Source organism: Lycorma delicatula, chromosome 13, assembly GCF_047948215.1.
Source record: "Lycorma delicatula isolate Av1 chromosome 13, ASM4794821v1, whole genome shotgun sequence".
NCBI classification, from domain to species: Eukaryota; Metazoa; Arthropoda; class Insecta; order Hemiptera; family Fulgoridae; genus Lycorma; species Lycorma delicatula.
In genome coordinates, this window is record NC_134467.1 from 8,309,151 (window position 1) to 8,326,260 (window position 17,110).

Here is a 17,110-nt window from a genome sequence, read left to right on the forward strand (position 1 = left end):
TTAATAAAAAATATTAGATATTTGGGTAATGAGCTGTAAGACTATGGGAAGATCAGAGGAGAGATAGGAAAAAGTGTTCAGATATGAGAAATTCTTATCGGTGTAACAAGTTATAGTAAGGAAATGTAAAAAAATATTGTATAAGGTTTCATGTCAGTTATGAAATAGATTGGAGGGGCTTCAATAATAACAATACATAAGGAAAGTCAGTTATGATATACAGAGATGAAATTTTTTTAAATTAGAGTGATTGAGCAAGAAGTAAGATCTTAAAATTGTGTTTGAGAGAGTAGAAAAAACAAGTCTCAGATTGTATGGATATATTAGAAGAATGGGGGTAAGAAAGAATGAAATTGAAAATGTTGAATTGGGCAATAAATTGGAAAATATCAAGGAAACGGTGACTACATAAAATTATTATGGAGCAGAAATGGTAGGAACAAGATGATCGATCACCCGACCCAGGATATAAGGAAAAAGAAAAAGGAATATAAACTAATGCTTTAATTACAGTAATTTAAAGGAAAACTAAAGTCAACAGTAATAGTAATGTTGCAAACATATCTCTGAGTGATATAATTTGTAATGGAAAGTATATACCAAACGGATACCATCCACCAAAGAAGCCAACCGATATCGGTCTGGATCGTTGTGACTGTATTACAGTAATCGCTGGAGAATCTGCATAATAATCGTAATTGTAAAATGCATCTCTGTACGGATTCCCTCTTACACGATTATAGTTATTACTACCTAAAAATACACATAATAGATTAATATTTTATATAAATAAAGTTAGATTAGATTTTGTGAGGTGTAGAATACCAAGTTTCACCTAGTAGGTACCTCGGTCACTAGGTGGGGCTTTTATACAATCCCACACACCTAATAGGAACTGTAGTCAATTTCATTGGCACACAAATAAAGGAAGGTTGCCTCTCCTCTGAGCCTGATAAAAAAGTGGCTGCTCAACTAATCGCTTTTGATTAGAGTAGTTTACTCTTTGCCCTGGGGATCTACATGTTGGAGGTGTGACAATGTAATTCCAGGAACAGTAATGTAACAAGAGTAGCTAAAATGTAATGGACACTGGAACGTAACAAGAAAATAAAATATCAAAAGTGACACTGCCTTCTTGTAGTTTCATTTCCCTATTAAAAAGTGAATGCATTGTCGTAAACATTCATCATTGTCTAAAAGCTGTTTATGATTATGAAACTGTTGATCAAAGTACTGTGAGTAGGTGAACAATAAAAGTTTGTGCATCAAAAGCTGATAAATTAGATAAGGGCGAAACCTTCTGCGGATTGCGATTGTTGCAGGGGGGAAGACAATGTGAAACACGTGTGTTTATGTGCGATTGGTTCCTACAGCTTAGGGAAACGTGCAGGGGAGAATTTGGTGTGCTTACCCCAGAAAAATCATTGGGATTATGTTTCAGTTGAACAATCATGGCACATGGTGTCCACGATGCTGGTTAAGATCATCTGCACCAAGTTTGTTGAAGATGTCCAGGGGTAAATAAATATTTCTGAGTCTCTCTGGGGCACGTTCCTGGCCCCAAGAGGTTGAAGTTTTAATAAAAAGAAAATAAATAAAAAAATATATGTATATAAATTAAAGAATAAAAATAATAAAAAAACAAACGCAGGATCCTGACAAGTTCGGGGCATTGAGCCAGCAATGGAGGCGCAGGTAGAGAATAGATACATGGGGTGCTGTGATAATACTGTAAGGTGAGCCCAGCACCCCATGTTGAGGAAGGGTTTTAGTGGACAGACCCACAAGGAAGAGTCCCACACTACTATGGGGTATGGGACCATGAGACCTCATGGTGCCTATAAAAGGTTTCCCCTCCTCCAACAAAAATAAAACGTTTCCCCTCAACCAATAATAAAAAAACTATCTGAAACGTTATTATGACAAAAGAGATGACTTCCTAATTAGTATTATAATGGAAGGTGAAACTGGGTGCATCATAACAACCCAGAAGAAAATTGGTAAAGCGTGGAATATGATTTGCCTTGATCAAAAAAATTCAAACTGCAGCCGCTATCTGCAAAAAAATTCTGTTTTGGGATTATAGATATATGTGTGTGTGTGTGTGTGACTGACTACTTGGAAGCTGGTTCAACTGTAAATTGTATGCGATAATATAGATTTTAAATACCTTAGAAGAAGTGTATGTCTTGTTCAGTGATCTACAGAACTGATAATTCAGCAAAACAATGTTCAGCCTTTCTTTTTCCTCTGGTAACTACCGTTCAGATAATACTTAAGAGGATGATATACGAGGTGCGACAATAAAGTAATGAGACTGATTTTTCTTTGCAAGATGTGGCAACCCTGCAGCTTGCATAGGCACACCATCTTTGATCTTGGTCTATAAGCTACTTCTAGTCCAAGCGGCACATTGATGCAACTGCTCGGTCGTGAGTTGTGCTGTAATAAGTGAACACGTGTTTGTGTCCCTCGTCACAGCTTTTTGGACATCTTGTGTTGTTTGAAAATGGTGTCCCTTGACCGCCATTTTGACTCTTGGAAATAGAAAAAAGTCGCACGGAGCGATCTCTGGTGAATAAGGTGGCTATGGTAGTACTGAAATTTGTTTTGAGGTTAAAAATCGCTGTACTGACAGAGCAGTATGGGATGGCGCATTATCGTGATGCAGAATCCAATTATCAGCAATGTTGGCACGGACACTAAGAACTCGTTTACGAAGTCTTTCTAAAATTTCTTTGTAGAAATATCGGTTAACTGTTTGTCCAGGAGGCACCCACTCTTTATGAACAATTCCCCTGGAATCGAAGAAGCACACAAGCATGCATTTCACTTTTCACTTTGACATGCGAGCTTTTTTTGGTCTGGGTGATCCCTTTGAGCAGCATTGCGAACTTTGGCGTTTTGTCTCTGGATCGTATTGAAAAAACCGACCTTCGTCACCAGTGACGGAGGCCGTAACACGGCTCAACAAATATGGATTGATTTCCGTTTGCTCTAACAGATCGGCTGCCACATATTTCCGTGTTTCTCGCTGTGAGATTTTTGGGGACCATTTTTGCAAAAATCTTTCTCGTACCAAGATCTTCAGTTAATATTAGACGATCCGTTTCTCGATCGATGTTGAGTTCTTCTGCAATCATTTTCACGGATAATCTTCGATCAGATCGTACGATTTCACGCACCCTGGTTAAGTTGACATATGTCTGTGAGGTTGATGGTCGTCCACTGCGGACTTCATCTTCAACATTTGTTCTGCCTTCACTAAGAATTTTATGCCAGCGGTAAACTTGAGCTCTTGACATAACCTCCTCCCCAAAAGCCTTCTGAAGCTTACCGTAAGTTGTCGCGTTTTCACCCGATTTAACGCAAAAAGAAATGGCATACCGTTGCGTAATATTTTGCGGTTTCATTTCTGTGACGAGAGACAAACACGTGTTCACTTATTACACCACAACTCACGACTGTGCTGTTGCATCAATGTGCCGCTTGGACTAGAAGTAGCTTATAGACCAAGGTCAAAGATGGTGTGCCTACGCAAGCTGCAGGGTTGCCACATCTTGCAAAGAAAAATCAGTCTCATTACTTTATTGTCGCATCTCGTATATGAGTGTAAATAAAGTATAGTCTTGTACAGTATCAGGTCAACCATTCCTGAGATGTGTGGCGGGCGGCATCCGAGATGCCGCCCGGAAGGTCTAGCTGCGGAGTCGTGCCATAGGCACGCCCTGCACCTAGCTTTTATTTAAAACGTAGACACACCAGACTTTTCTTTTTCCTGTTTAGCCTCCGGTAACTACCATTTAGATAATTCTTCAGAGGATGATATGTATGAGTGTAAATGAAGTGTAGTCTTGTACATTCTCAGGTCGACCATTCCTGAGATGTGTGGTTAATTGAACCACCAACGAACACCGGTATCCATGATCTAATATTCAGATCCGTGTAAAAATAACTGACTTTACTACGACTTGAACGCTGGAACTCTTGACTTCCAAATCATCTGATTTGGGAAAACACGTTCACCACTAGACCAACTTGATGAGTAAAATAATGCTCAGCCACACGCATCACATGCAACTGCTGAAGCTCATATTTTTTTACTTTACTAATGTGTATGTTGCAGTCTATTCAACTAGTGAATAATAAGCAACTCCTCATGGTCCAGTGAGATGAGGGTAATATGTGTGACGTAATGAAGTGCAGTATTGTACAGACTCACACTGGCTATTTGTCAGACATGTGTTTAATTGAACCCCAACAACAAACTAATGCTGTATCCAATCTCTATTATTCAAATCCATATAAACTACCTTTCATTAGGATTTGAATCTTGGAACCTTTGACTTCAAAAATCAGCTGTTAAACAACTGATTTGTGATGAATTAACCACTAGACTAGCTCAATGAGGCTCAAATGAAGTTGAAATTTGAACCTATTCCACACCCATCTTATTCATCAAATAATTTGGCACCCTGCAATTTTCACTTCATTCCAGAATTAAAGAGGGGTATTAAAGGCATTTAATTTTTTTTGTGTTTTTGTTTAAATTTACTTCATTATTTATGTTATAAAAGTTTGTATATACAATTGTATTTACTAGTAATATCTACATTACATAAAAACACAAAATTATTATGAATATATTTTTATTTAAATGACACTTACCTTGAAATGGCCAGAAATTAAATATTTTTTTCAGAAATGATTCTTTTTTCTCACTTCCATCTACATAGATGCCACGTCCTATATTTCATTATAAACAGAAACAAATTAAATTAGTTTAATGTAATAATGTTATAGACATATTAAGATTTTATATATGTGAATGAGAGATATGAGATATTAATCATCCTGAATTCAGCATAGCCATCTTCAAGATAATAAGAATAGTATGCCAGGCTTTACAAAAAAATATGAGCTGATTTCCCATTTACTTCTTCGATGAAATAAACATATTGATACATATCAGTGTGCCAGATATGTCAAAATTTAGGATATTTTTTTAAGTGTACAATCTTTACTCTGATCGCTATGGCGATCAGAGTAAAGAGCTGGCTGTATGTTAAACATCATTACTTTCAGTTAGCATCATTACTTTCAGGGACAGTTAGCATAAAGCTGCACGTTAATATAACCGTCTATGAGAAACAATAGATTTTGATTATTGCTATATTCAATCGGCGAGATATAACGTTATTGAACATTAATATTTCATTTTAGCTTAAATATAAAAGGATTGATGCAAAAAAGGTTTATCTTCTTTCTCCACAAAAAAAAAATTATTTATTTGTATTGTATTTTTTCTGATTACTAAAAATTTAATATATTTGAAATTTTTTAAAATTATTTATTTGGAAATTCATAAATTACCATATATTTTTGAAAGGATGATCATTTTAAGTGCTCAACACAGTAAAATTTATTATAATATTATTTTATTTTTTTATTAGGCATACTATTTTTCAACTTTTAAAAATTGTTTGATCCTTTTAATTAAAGACACAATTACACCTTAATGCAATCAAATTATTGTATGTTATGTTACAGCTTATTTCAACTAAACAGATAGACATGAAACAAAACAAATTAAAAAAGAAAAAAATATGTGAGCATTTTTATTATAAATAATTTGTATTTATCCAAGTATTTTAGTCTTAAGTTTTTGACTGCAATTAGTCCAGGACTTATGTAAACTAAAAAATGAAAAAAATTAAATCTAGCAAAGCAAGATTTACTGTTCATATAGTTTAACAAAGACTAAACACTTATTTCTTAAATTCGTAGAATTAGAAAATTTTTCTGCAGTAATTTCAGACACCAACTTGATTTTTTGAGTTTAAAACAACACTGAAGATTTTGTTTATTCTGATTAAACAACCTTCTCTCTTTATTTTAAAATTTCACAATCTGGTCTAACTAGAACCATGTGCAGGTTTTTTAGGAGATTAAATTTAGTGAGCATGTAGTTTGGATGTTAAACTGTGTGTAAAACAAAGTTTTTGCTATCATGACATCTGTTACCCGTGGTGAATGAAACTAAATTAAAAAATTACGGACTGTGTCAACTGATTGAGGTTGGATTCATGTAGTAGTTATTGGTGGTCTTCATCATTCTTAGGACAAGCAGGAAGGTATTCTTAAACTCAGGTAGACTCTGCACTACCGAGATCATCTTATGTTTCAGTATATCTTTATAAATTATGGTTGCTTTATTACATGTCTACAGACCAGATCTGGGTACTATACTGTGATTATATAGTCCTGGCCGGATTAGGTTCTTATGAGTGATTACCTGTTGAAAGAATTGCTATAGTTTGCTCAGTGAGTGAGCTAGAATTGAGTGACACTACATCAGAGTAGAATTAAACGTGCTCAAAGCCACTACTGAGCCATAATTTGCTCTGCTGTTCCTAACAGAAATCATTTGTTTTCGGCATCAACCCCTGTATGAAATAGTGAGAGCTGATGTACACATGCTGGATGTGCATGCTGGATTTGATTGGTGACTGGAAATGCCAATAGGTGAATCGCAAATCTTGTTCTACAACAAAAATCGACGTGCAAAAAGTGAAAGCCAACAGTCTGCCGAGGTGACAGTTACATACTTCAGGTTTGGAACTACAAGAGAATATAAAACATCACACGTGAGAGTAGTTTAGTGATTACAATGCTATTATAAAGATGTATTGGGACCATGCTCTAACTGCATGTTCTTTGTTGTTCAACTGTCATATACTGTAATTGCACAGGTATACATACTTGTATATACACAGTTTGGTTTTGTTTTGAACAGAGCTTTTAGGATGTTAGAACTATATCTTCCAATAAAGGAAATTGTATGGACAAAAAGATAGAATATAAAATTGTGAAGATTTACTACGTTCTTTTTTTTTTAATTTTTCATGATCGGTGATAAACTTTTCAATTTCTTTAACTTGGAACTTTAATGATAATTGATTTTTCTCTAATTACATTTTTTTTAAATTTAAAAACAAATCTACTTTTTAATCTTAACACAAATCCATTTATTTTATCGATTTACAAGGTCAGAGTATATTACACTATTTATTGCTTAAAAGATTCCATTTTCAAAAATTAATATTAGGGTTTAAAAGTAACACTTAGGTAAGTTTATCTTTTTTTCAGAAGACAATACTGTACTTAAATTTAGCTGCATGTAACATTTGAAATCACCTTGTCTTTCACTGATGTTAAAGCATTCATTCTTTTATTTTATGTTAGCTACGACATTTTTCTAAAGATGAAGGTAATGTTTTAACGAAAAAGATAGATTTAAATAAAACATAAATAATATGCAAAAAAAATTTATTTCAGTGCTCGCAAGTCCAAAACATCTATTTTTGTCTGAGGGATGTTTGTGCTTATATACATATATATGTACATTTGTCTGCATTTTATCTGATAACTGCACCCTGTTTTCAAACCTGGTAGACCTTCAGCAGAAAGAAATGTGTTACATTTTTGCAAATATTGGAAAAGGGACGGAGTTGTTTTGGCCTAAATAAAATTTCAAATCTTCTGGAACACTTTAGCAAAAAATATTTCTTACAAAAGTTGAAGTTTTTTTATCAAGATCACAAATTACCAAAAGTTTTTATTTAATAATCCCCCTCCACCAAAAAAGATTTATATATTTTTCTTTTTTTACCTATAAACTGATTCAGAAAAGGAATTAACAGGAGTTTTTTTTGCGTCTATAATTCTTACATCAAATGGCTTTTAAACTACTATAAAAAGTTTTTGTCCATCCCACTTCAATATTCTATGCTAACAAAAAATAACTTTTTAATTTTTTGATAGAATGTAAAAATCTTACATATTTTGATAGCCCTTACTCTTTAGTACTTTTTGAAAAAAAATTACCTAAAAATTTTCAGTCCCTTTCCTAAAAAATTACAATTTTATTTATTTAAAATTATGGTACTATCTTTATATTTTTAAACTGTTCTTTTTTAAATTTATTATCTCCACCATTTAAGGATTTTTTTTCAAAATTAATTTTACCCGAATGCTTAATTCGAATTGAAAGCCCCGAAAATGAGGGGGAAAAATTAATTTTGTAATTTCAAATTTTTAATGCTCAAAATATATTTTGTTAAACAATAATAGTCATTAAAATAACTTAAACTTTTTCCCTGCCAAATTTTAAAAAATATCAAAAAAATTATTTTTTATTTATTTAAAATCAATTTTTGTAAATATTTCAATCATTAAAAAACCCTCTCATGTATGAGCCACCAAATTTCAAAAAGTTGAAAACATATTTTTTGAAATTGTGATGCTAATATGCTAGTATTAAAAATTCTGGTTATTATCTTATTGAGCATCTTGTCTTTAAAAATTAAAGATGCTATATATTAAAATACATTAAGATTTAAGATTATATTAAAATCTTTTAATACAATTAAAAAAGGATTTAAATGTGTATTCAATTCATTGCCGGATTTTTTCCTTTTGTGAATATTTAAAAAGTATTTTTTGTCAGAACAGTGTTCAAACATTTATTGAACTGAAAATTAAATTTTTTTTGTCTTCAGTCATTTACTGGTTTGATGCACCCCTCCAAGATTCCCTATCTAGTGCTAGTCATTTCATTTTGGTATGGAAGTTTCACTTCCATATAAAGTGACACTCCGAACATATACTTTCAAAAAATCTTTTCCTGATATTTAAATTAATTTTTGATGTAAAAAAATTATATTTCTGACTGAAAGCTTGTTTTGCCTGTGCTATTCGGCATTTTATATCGCTTCTGCTTCGTCCATCTCTAGTAATTCTACTTCCCAAATAACAAACTTCTTCTACCTCCATAATATTTTCTCTTCCTGTTTTCACAATCAGTGGTCCATCTTCGTTATTTCTACTACATTTCATTACTTTTGTTTTGTTCTTGTTTATTTTCATGCGGTAATTCTTGCGTAGGGCTTCATCCGTGCCGTTCATTGTTTCTTCTAAATCCTTTTTACTCTTGGCTAGAATTACTATATCATCAGCAAATCGTAGCGTCTTTATCTTTTCACCTTGTACTGTTACTCCGAATCTAAATTGTTCTTTAACATCATTAACTGCTAGTTCCATGTAAAGATTAAAAAGTAACGGAGACAGGGAACACCCTTGTCGGACTCCCTTTCTTATTACGGCTTCTTTCTTATGTTCTTCAATTATTACTCTTGCTGTTTGGTTCCTGTAAATGTTAGCAATCGTTCTTCTATCTCTGTATTTGAACCCTAATTTTTTTAAAATGCAAAAAATGTTATTCCGGTCTACATTATCAAATGGCTTTTCTAAGTCTATAAATGCCAAGTATGTTGGTTTATTTTTCTTTAATCTTCCTTCTACTGTTAATCTGAGGCCTAAAATTGCTTCCCTTGTCCCTATACATTTTCTGAAACCAAATTGGTCTTAGCCTATCACTTCTTCCACTCTACTCTCAATTCTTCTGTACAAAATTCTAGTTAAGATTTTTGATGCATGACTTGTTCTGTATTCTTCACATTTATCTGCTCCTGTTTTCTTTGGTATCATGACTATAACAACTTTTTTGAAGTCTGATGGAACTTCCCCTTTTTCATAAATATTACACACCAGTTTATATAATCTTAATCTATCGCTTTCTCACCTGCACTTCGCAGTAAATCTGTAGGTATTCTGTGTATTCCAGGAGCCTTTCTTCCATTCAAATCATTTAATGTTCTCTTAAATTAAGATCTCAGTATTGTTTCTTCCGATTCATCCTCTTTGACTTCCTCTTCTTCCTCTGTAACACCATTTTCTAATTCATTTCCTCCATATAACTCTTTAGTATATTCCACCCACCTATCGACTTTGCCTTTCGTATTATAAATCGGTGTACCATCTTTGTTTAACACATTATATTTTAATATACGTACCCCAAAATTTTCCTTAACTTTCCTGTATGCTCCGTCTGTTTTACCAATGTTCATTTCTCTTTCCACTTCTGAACACTTTTCTTTAATCTGCTCTACTTTCGCTAGTTTGCACTTCCTGTTTAGAGTAATTTTTAATTGCTTATAGTTCCTTTTACTTTCTTCATCACTAGCATTCTTATATTTTCTACGTTCATCCATCAGCTGCAATATATCGTCAGAAATCCAAGTTTTCTACCAGTTCTCTTTGTTCCACCTAAGTTTGCGTCTGCTGATTTAAGAATTTCCTTTTTAACATTCTCCCATTCTTCTTCTACATATTCTACCTTATCATTTTAATTCAGACCAAAGATTAAATTTTAATGGAAGTTTTTTGCATCTCTTTTTCTACATAAAAGGTCCTTCAAACCTTTATAAAAGTTTAAAAGTATGAAATGTGGCTGATAAATACTGTGAAGCTGATAAGAACCTAGATTGAATTTAGAGAAAACCACTTTTAACATTTATTGTGAATCAAAAGTATGTGTGATATGAATATTTTTTTCTAACATGAATCTTACATTATGAAAAATAGTTCAAATATACATTACAATAAATTCAAGTTCTATTTTATTTGAAACTGTAGTTTTTTTTTTCAACATTATGTAATACACAGGATTCACATTTGCAGGCAATCAGCCCATATTCAGATCTTTACTGAATCAGGTAAGGAATCTTAAGGTTTATTATTAGCCTAAAATAAAATGCCCAAGATTAACATTGTAAATCCTTAATTCTGTGTTTGAAAGTTGCTAAGGTTGGTATTTAAATTTCATTTCTATGATAGAAATTAATCACTGAAATGAAATTTATAATACAGAGAAAAAATCACACTTTTGATTTGCCTTCTTGTTATCCAAAAAATAATAAATGTCTGGTTTTATAGAAGTATATACAAGGTCATTAAATTTCCGTTTGTAATAATTGTGTCTTATATTTTTAAAAGACTAATCTCTATGTTAATTATTCCTTCTATTACTTGAATAAATAAATTTTTGGCTTCTAGAAAACGGCACAGCCATTTTAACGAAAATAACAACCATCTAATGCCAGGCTTATTAGGGAAACGTGAGAAGTGAACCACTCCAATTAAAACTATTAATAAGCTGGATTAAAATGATTAATTTTATAACCTCTGTGCTAGTAAATTGTACTAATTAAAAAAAATAAACATATATATTATACTATATTTTAATCCATGATGATCAGCAATGAAAATTGTTTAAAACTGTAAATTTTTGAAAAAACAAACTGAATCATAGTGTAATGTTTGTAATAATTTATTTTAAAACTTTTCAGTGACTCATCACTGAATCACTGAAAATGACCATTACCAGAGCGAGTGGAAATATTTTGAAGAAAGTTGTTAGAAATATATTTATTGAAATCAGTTCAGTTTTGTTGTTTCAAAAATGCTTAGATTTAAATATTAAAAAAATCTTTTCAAAATAATTATTGCATAACATATTTTTAGCTCCCAGCATAATTTTTTGACTGTTGAATGACCAACACTTATTACATTCAAAAATAAAAAATATATGTAATAAGCATGTTATTTAATTAAATAAAAGATGTTTAATACAAATTAACATTTTTGAGTGACATTGGTTGTATAATAAAAAAATTACAATTTATTTTTTTTTGCCTTCAGTCATTTGACTGGTTTGATCCAGCTCTCCAAGATTCCATATCTAGTGCCAGTTGTTTCATTTCAGGATATCCCCTACATCCTACATCCCTAACAATTTGTTATACATATTCCAAATTTTACCTGCTTGCATAATTTTTCCCTTCTACCTGTCCCTCCAATATTAAAGCGACTATTCCAGGATGCCTTAATATGTAGCCTCTAAGTCTGTCTCTTCTTTTAAATATATTTTTCCAAATGCTTCTTTCTTCATCAATTTGCCACAACTCCTCTTCATTTGTCACTTTCTCCTATAGCACCACATTTCAAAAGCTTCTAATCTTTTCTTCTCAGATACTCCGATCTTCCAAGTTTCACTTCCATATAAAGCTACGCTCCAAACATATACTTTCAAAAAAGTTTTCTTGTTGTTTAAATTAATTTTAGATGTAAACAAATTATATTTCTGAATGAAGGCTCGTTTCGCATGTGCTATTCGTCATTTTATGTCGCTCCTGATTCTCCAGCTTTAGTAATTCTACTTCCCAAATAACAAATTCTTCTACCTCTGTAGTACTGGTCTTCTCCTAACACTTCTTCCATTCTCCTCTCAATTCTTCTGTACAGAATTGTAGTTAAAATTTTTGATGCGTGAACTAGTTGTTCTCTATTTTTCACGTTTATCTACTCCTGCTTTCTTTGGTATCATGACAATAACACTCTTTTTGAAGTCTGATGGAACTTCCCCTTTTTTGTAAATATTACACGCCGATTTGTATAATCTATCTATCTCTTCCTCACCTGCACTGCACAGTAATTCTAGAGGTATTCCATCTGCTCCAGGAGCTTTTCTGCCATTCACATCTTTTAATGCTCTCTTAAATTCAGATCTCAGTATTGTTTCTTCCGTTTCATCCTCTTTGACTTCTTCTTCTTCCTCTATAACACCATTTTCTAATTCATTTCCTCCGTATAACTCTTCAATATATTCCACCCACCAATTTGTTATAAATAATTATTATTACATTTTAATGTATTTTTATCATTCTATAAATAAATTTTTTTTCAAAAAACGCCACGGGAAGTCACCACTTCATAACTTTTCTGCGATATAAATTCACCTCGTAGAAGTAAGTTATATGAAAATCAGTTAGACACATTATTTGTAAACCATATGTGTTTGGTTATTTTAAATTACATTGCACTAGAAATGGAATGAGTTTTATATTGATGCAAGCACCAAGAGAATATAACTTTTAGCTATTATTTAAAAAAAATATAACTTTTAGCTATTATTTAAAAACGTATTGAACAACCTAACAATATAATCTATTTTGGTTTTACTTCAAGAAGCAGTTTATCAAGCCGTAAACATGTAATTTTAAAAATAAATCATTATATATAGATATGTAGAGTCAAAAAAAGAAGAACAATATTTCTTGATTTGACAGATTCATCAGTCGGTCAATAATTGAATTTTTTTATAGTTCTGAATGTTTTGTTTTATCCTATCCATTTTATTATTTATCCATGCAATTATCTCTTGGATCGTACTTTCAAATGCAATGAGCGACCGAATTTTCATCAGATTGGAGTTTTGCTCAATACTTTTTACAATATTTGATATCGCTGAAATTTCCTGTAATATTAAATTCTTTCAGTTTAATATGATTCTTTTAGCTTTCGGAGGTTTAGAAGTACATCATTTAAAACAACTTCCAATACAATAATATTCCGGGAAAATATCAACAGACTTGTATTATTACCAATCTTAGCCAGTCATATTTTTAATAGCAGGCAGTTCTATGATGGCATTACTGTTTACAGTATTAACCAAATTGTCATAATTTTTGCTTATTTTATCAGAATTAAGTAATTATTTTCCTTATTGCTCTTGTATAGTTGGTAATCTAGATTTAAGGGTGAAGTGATCAATAGAAACAATATGTATATTTTTACAGAGAATTTGATTTATTATATTTATCGATTTGAAAAACTTTTTTGTTTCAAAATTAATTGTTGTTTCAAAAAATTCATTTCTTTAATCAGTTATTAATATCATTACTATTTAGGGTATGTTCGATTAACGTTCAAAATAAAATAAATAAAACAGTAAAATTCTGAAAGATTACAAAAAAAAAGTTCTCCAAAAATAACCTGTAATGTGAAGTATGTGTAGGTTACACAAAATGTTAGCAATTACAAGTACGTGTCTCAAAAACAGGGATAAAAATACATAACAGATTTATGGGGTAGCATCTTTGCTTTCATCCAGAAAGCTCCGGTTCAAATCCTGGTCAGGCTTGGTATTTTTCATATATTACAAATATTCATTCTTCTCATCAGTAAGTATAACATATCTTTATTCCCTTACCTAAAGAATACATCTCGATTTAAATAATCGTCATAAAACATGGTAACACTTTTATCGAAACTGGGTGTGGATTATGAACGCCAATTAAAACTGTAGGAGGAAGATTACTAGAGCTACATTATCATATAATGATTAAAACCGGTTATTTAAAATTTTATATCTGAAAGATATTTATTTCAGTTTATTGGTCAAAGAATGAATGGAAATGAATGAAAAATAAGTAAAAAAGTAACCTGTAAATAATAGAATTCTTTATTAAGTTGTAACAAAGCTTTAAATTGGATTATTATAAACTAATACTTTATACAAAATTAAAAATCAAAAATAATATTAAAAAATGTTAAAATACCGATGTTCTATGCCTTGATTTTGTTTCTCCATTGATCTATCTGCAAAAAAAAATCAGTCTAAAATTATTATTATTATTATTACCAGTATGTATGTATATATATTTATATTATTATTACTTACTTGTACGAAGTAGAATAAGTATTGTGATAGCTAAAAATGTCGTCTTTCAAATTTCAAAGGAAATATCCATTTTGAACATCTCTGAATCCATTTTGAATAGTTTCGGCGTGACGTCTGTACATACGTACGTATGTATACCGCATAACTCGAAAATGATTAGCCATACGATGTTGAAATTTTGGATTTAGGACTGTTGTAACATCTAGTTGTGCAATCGACTGAACCAAAAGTGTCCAAAATATCCCAAAATCCATTTTTTTTGGATTTTGGACTTTTTCTTAACTGCAGTAATAAGACCTCCAACGATATATCATAAGTGATACTTTTTTCACTGGTTCCAGAGTTATAGTCAAATAAAATTTTAATTAATGAAATATTTGGAACTTACAAGGGGAAGGCACATCGTTCGAATCCAACTTTTTTTTAACCTTTTTTTAATTTAAATATATTGATTTATTAATAATTATTAACCTGCGATTGTAAACAATTTTTATAGTAAATAATAATTCCGTAATGACAATAAAAAAAAAAGATATGAAACAAAATCAGAAATAAAGTTTTACGTACTTTTAAAAATGTATACTATATATGTGTAATTTAATAGGCGTACAAGGAAGTCATGTGTTGTTCACATCAGATCTTTTGTTTATTACTACAGACCGGATTATATGCAACATAAAAAGCTTGAAATATACATGAAAAGTGTCAAAATATGCAACTTTAAATAATAAAAAAACAGTAATTTTTAGTTTTTTTTTTCTTTATTTCAAAATCAACGTACAATTAATAAGTAATTGAATAAAATATCGAAAAATTCGATAATTAATTAACAATTATTTAACATTTTGTTACTTTTGAAAACGTAAAAAATCAAATACCGTTCCAAATGTTCGGCAGTAAGATTATGTCTTCGATCACTCAAAATATTTTTTAAGTAGAAAAGGATCGTTCCACATCAACTGAGGTAACCGGGCAGTATTTGAATTTGATGCTATGTTAGTACTTATTGTTTCTGGCAAAAGTTCACCCGTCCCGTTAATAAAACTATCAATTTGACACAAAGGTTCAAAGCCTGAGTTATTTTTTAAAATGTTTTCAAAATTTTCTTTGTTTACACGGTAATACCTCTGGCAATGCGGAGTTTATTTGGCGGATTTTATTCATTAACCGAATAGATTCAGTCGACGCCAATCCTTGACTTTCAAGTTTTTTAATACTCGTTGGTATGTGGAAAAATGATTGCTAATCACAGCTATGTTTTATTTTTTTTACAATCGTTAAATACTACCTTGGACTGACAAACTACCATAGCCTCTGCATTGTAGAAGTCATTTATTACAGCTTTGAGGGCCACGAAATGTTCATTATGAAACAGTACGGCTTTAACCTACGTTCTCCATCGAGTTACCACTGGTTTGGGAAGTAAAGGCACATTTCGCAGTTTTTCTTTATAGCCTTTATTGCGAGCAGGTACTTTAAGAAACATTCTTTGTTGATAAAATCGGTTTATTTACATTCCCAAAAGTGGATCGTACTTCTTCAACGATTCGATGTACTCCGTGAGAAAAGCATCTCACATTAATCAAATCGGGATAAAATACTTTGAGGGCTTTGGCCGCCTTGATCATATAGGGTAGAGCATCTGAGAGAAATATAAACATTCTTTCATCTGCAGAACATTAAGGAAATATTTTTTAATACCCTCATTCACAAACCTGCCGATCGTAAAATGATTAACCAAATAGGAAGAAGAAGGCTCTAGTTTTAATGCACCGACAATTAAATTCAAACGGAATAGTGCGTCAGACGCGTTTCCGGGGTCGCGAGTGAATAGTTTTTCGCGAGTTATATAGTTTGAAGACGTCAAACACGGTAAGTCGCGCATACAACAAAAACGCGTTTTTTTTTCTTTTTTTTTTTTTCTCCGCGTGTGTTTTGTTCTGTTTCTCTTGTTTCAGAAACGGGAGAAACGTGGATGTGGAACGACTCGACGTGCCGTCTCATCCTGCCAGCCGAAAGAAAAGTAATAATTAATTTTTTTTTTTTTTTTTTTTTTTTTTTTCTTTCGTGTCTGTGTTCTGCTTCTTTTGTTGCAGATACCAACAGCCACCACAAAAACAAATGGTTTCTTCACTGCGGCCACGCGGTCCCCCCAACCCCTTCTCAGATACACGTGTGTCTGAAGGTTAATAATTACGTGGAGTGAATAATTACTGTTTACTTCTTCCACAAAAATCGCCGCCCCAAAACCGCGATCGCGAATAGGTATCACCATTTGTAAGTTCCCTATTACCTTCCTTTCCTTTCAAGAAAGAAGAAAGAGGGAACGAGCCCAGCAGCCATCAGCCCAGCAGCGACCTGCCCAGCAGCCACTGACAGCACAGAAGAACGAAGAAACCTGCACTTTCCCCCGTTCAGCCCTTCGGGGCTTCGGGAATTACAAGGTTAATGGTATGTAACTTCGGTTACTACCAATTCTTGGAAAGTGCAGGCCAAAGAAGAACGAAGAGGTCTTCGGAAGAAGAAGAAGGAAGACCAACCACTCGCCTCAACATCACGGACTGGAGTCCGGAACAGAGCCCAGCAGAGATGCGTCCTGAAGGGCAGCCATACCAGAAGCGGATGAAGAGCTTCTACACAACCTCTCCTATTTCAAAACTTACAATAAGACAAAATAACCCAGCAATT

At 32.2% G+C, this 17,110-nt stretch overlaps 2 protein-coding genes across 6 annotated transcripts in view; both read right to left on the bottom strand.

Annotated features, from left to right (window-relative positions):
• On the bottom strand, positions 1 to 10,972 carry LOC142334003 (uncharacterized). The gene is made up of 3 exons (XM_075381669.1): positions 10,930 to 10,972; positions 4,669 to 4,746; positions 1 to 753 (listed from the first exon to the last, which is right to left on the bottom strand). The coding sequence occupies exons 1-3, from the start codon at positions 10,970 to 10,972 to the stop codon at positions 518 to 520; spliced, it is 357 nt and encodes a 118-aa protein (XP_075237784.1). The 3' UTR covers positions 1 to 517.
• Positions 10,973 to 14,194: 3,222 nt separating this feature from the next.
• LOC142333792 (uncharacterized) overlaps positions 14,195 to 17,110 on the bottom strand; it is a 46,871-nt gene continuing 43,955 nt past the window's right edge. For all 5 annotated transcript variants that reach the window (XM_075381314.1, XM_075381311.1, XM_075381310.1 and 2 more), the window contains one exon: positions 14,195 to 14,340. In XM_075381314.1, coding sequence (XP_075237429.1) covers positions 14,282 to 14,340 — 59 coding nt within the window. In that variant the 3' untranslated portion in view covers positions 14,195 to 14,281. The remainder of the gene's footprint in view (positions 14,341 to 17,110) is intronic.

Coding starts and splice junctions, on each gene's coding strand:
- LOC142334003 (XM_075381669.1), bottom strand. CDS start 10,972: ATGGCTGTGCCGTTTTCTAGAAGCCAAAAATTTATTTATTCAA. Junction 4,747..10,929: donor CCAAAAATTTATTTATTCAA/GTAATAGAAGGA, acceptor AATGAAATATAG/GACGTGGCATCTATGTAGAT. Junction 754..4,668: donor TAATTTCTGGCCATTTCAAG/GTAAGTGTCATT, acceptor GTGTATTTTTAG/GTAGTAATAACTATAATCGT.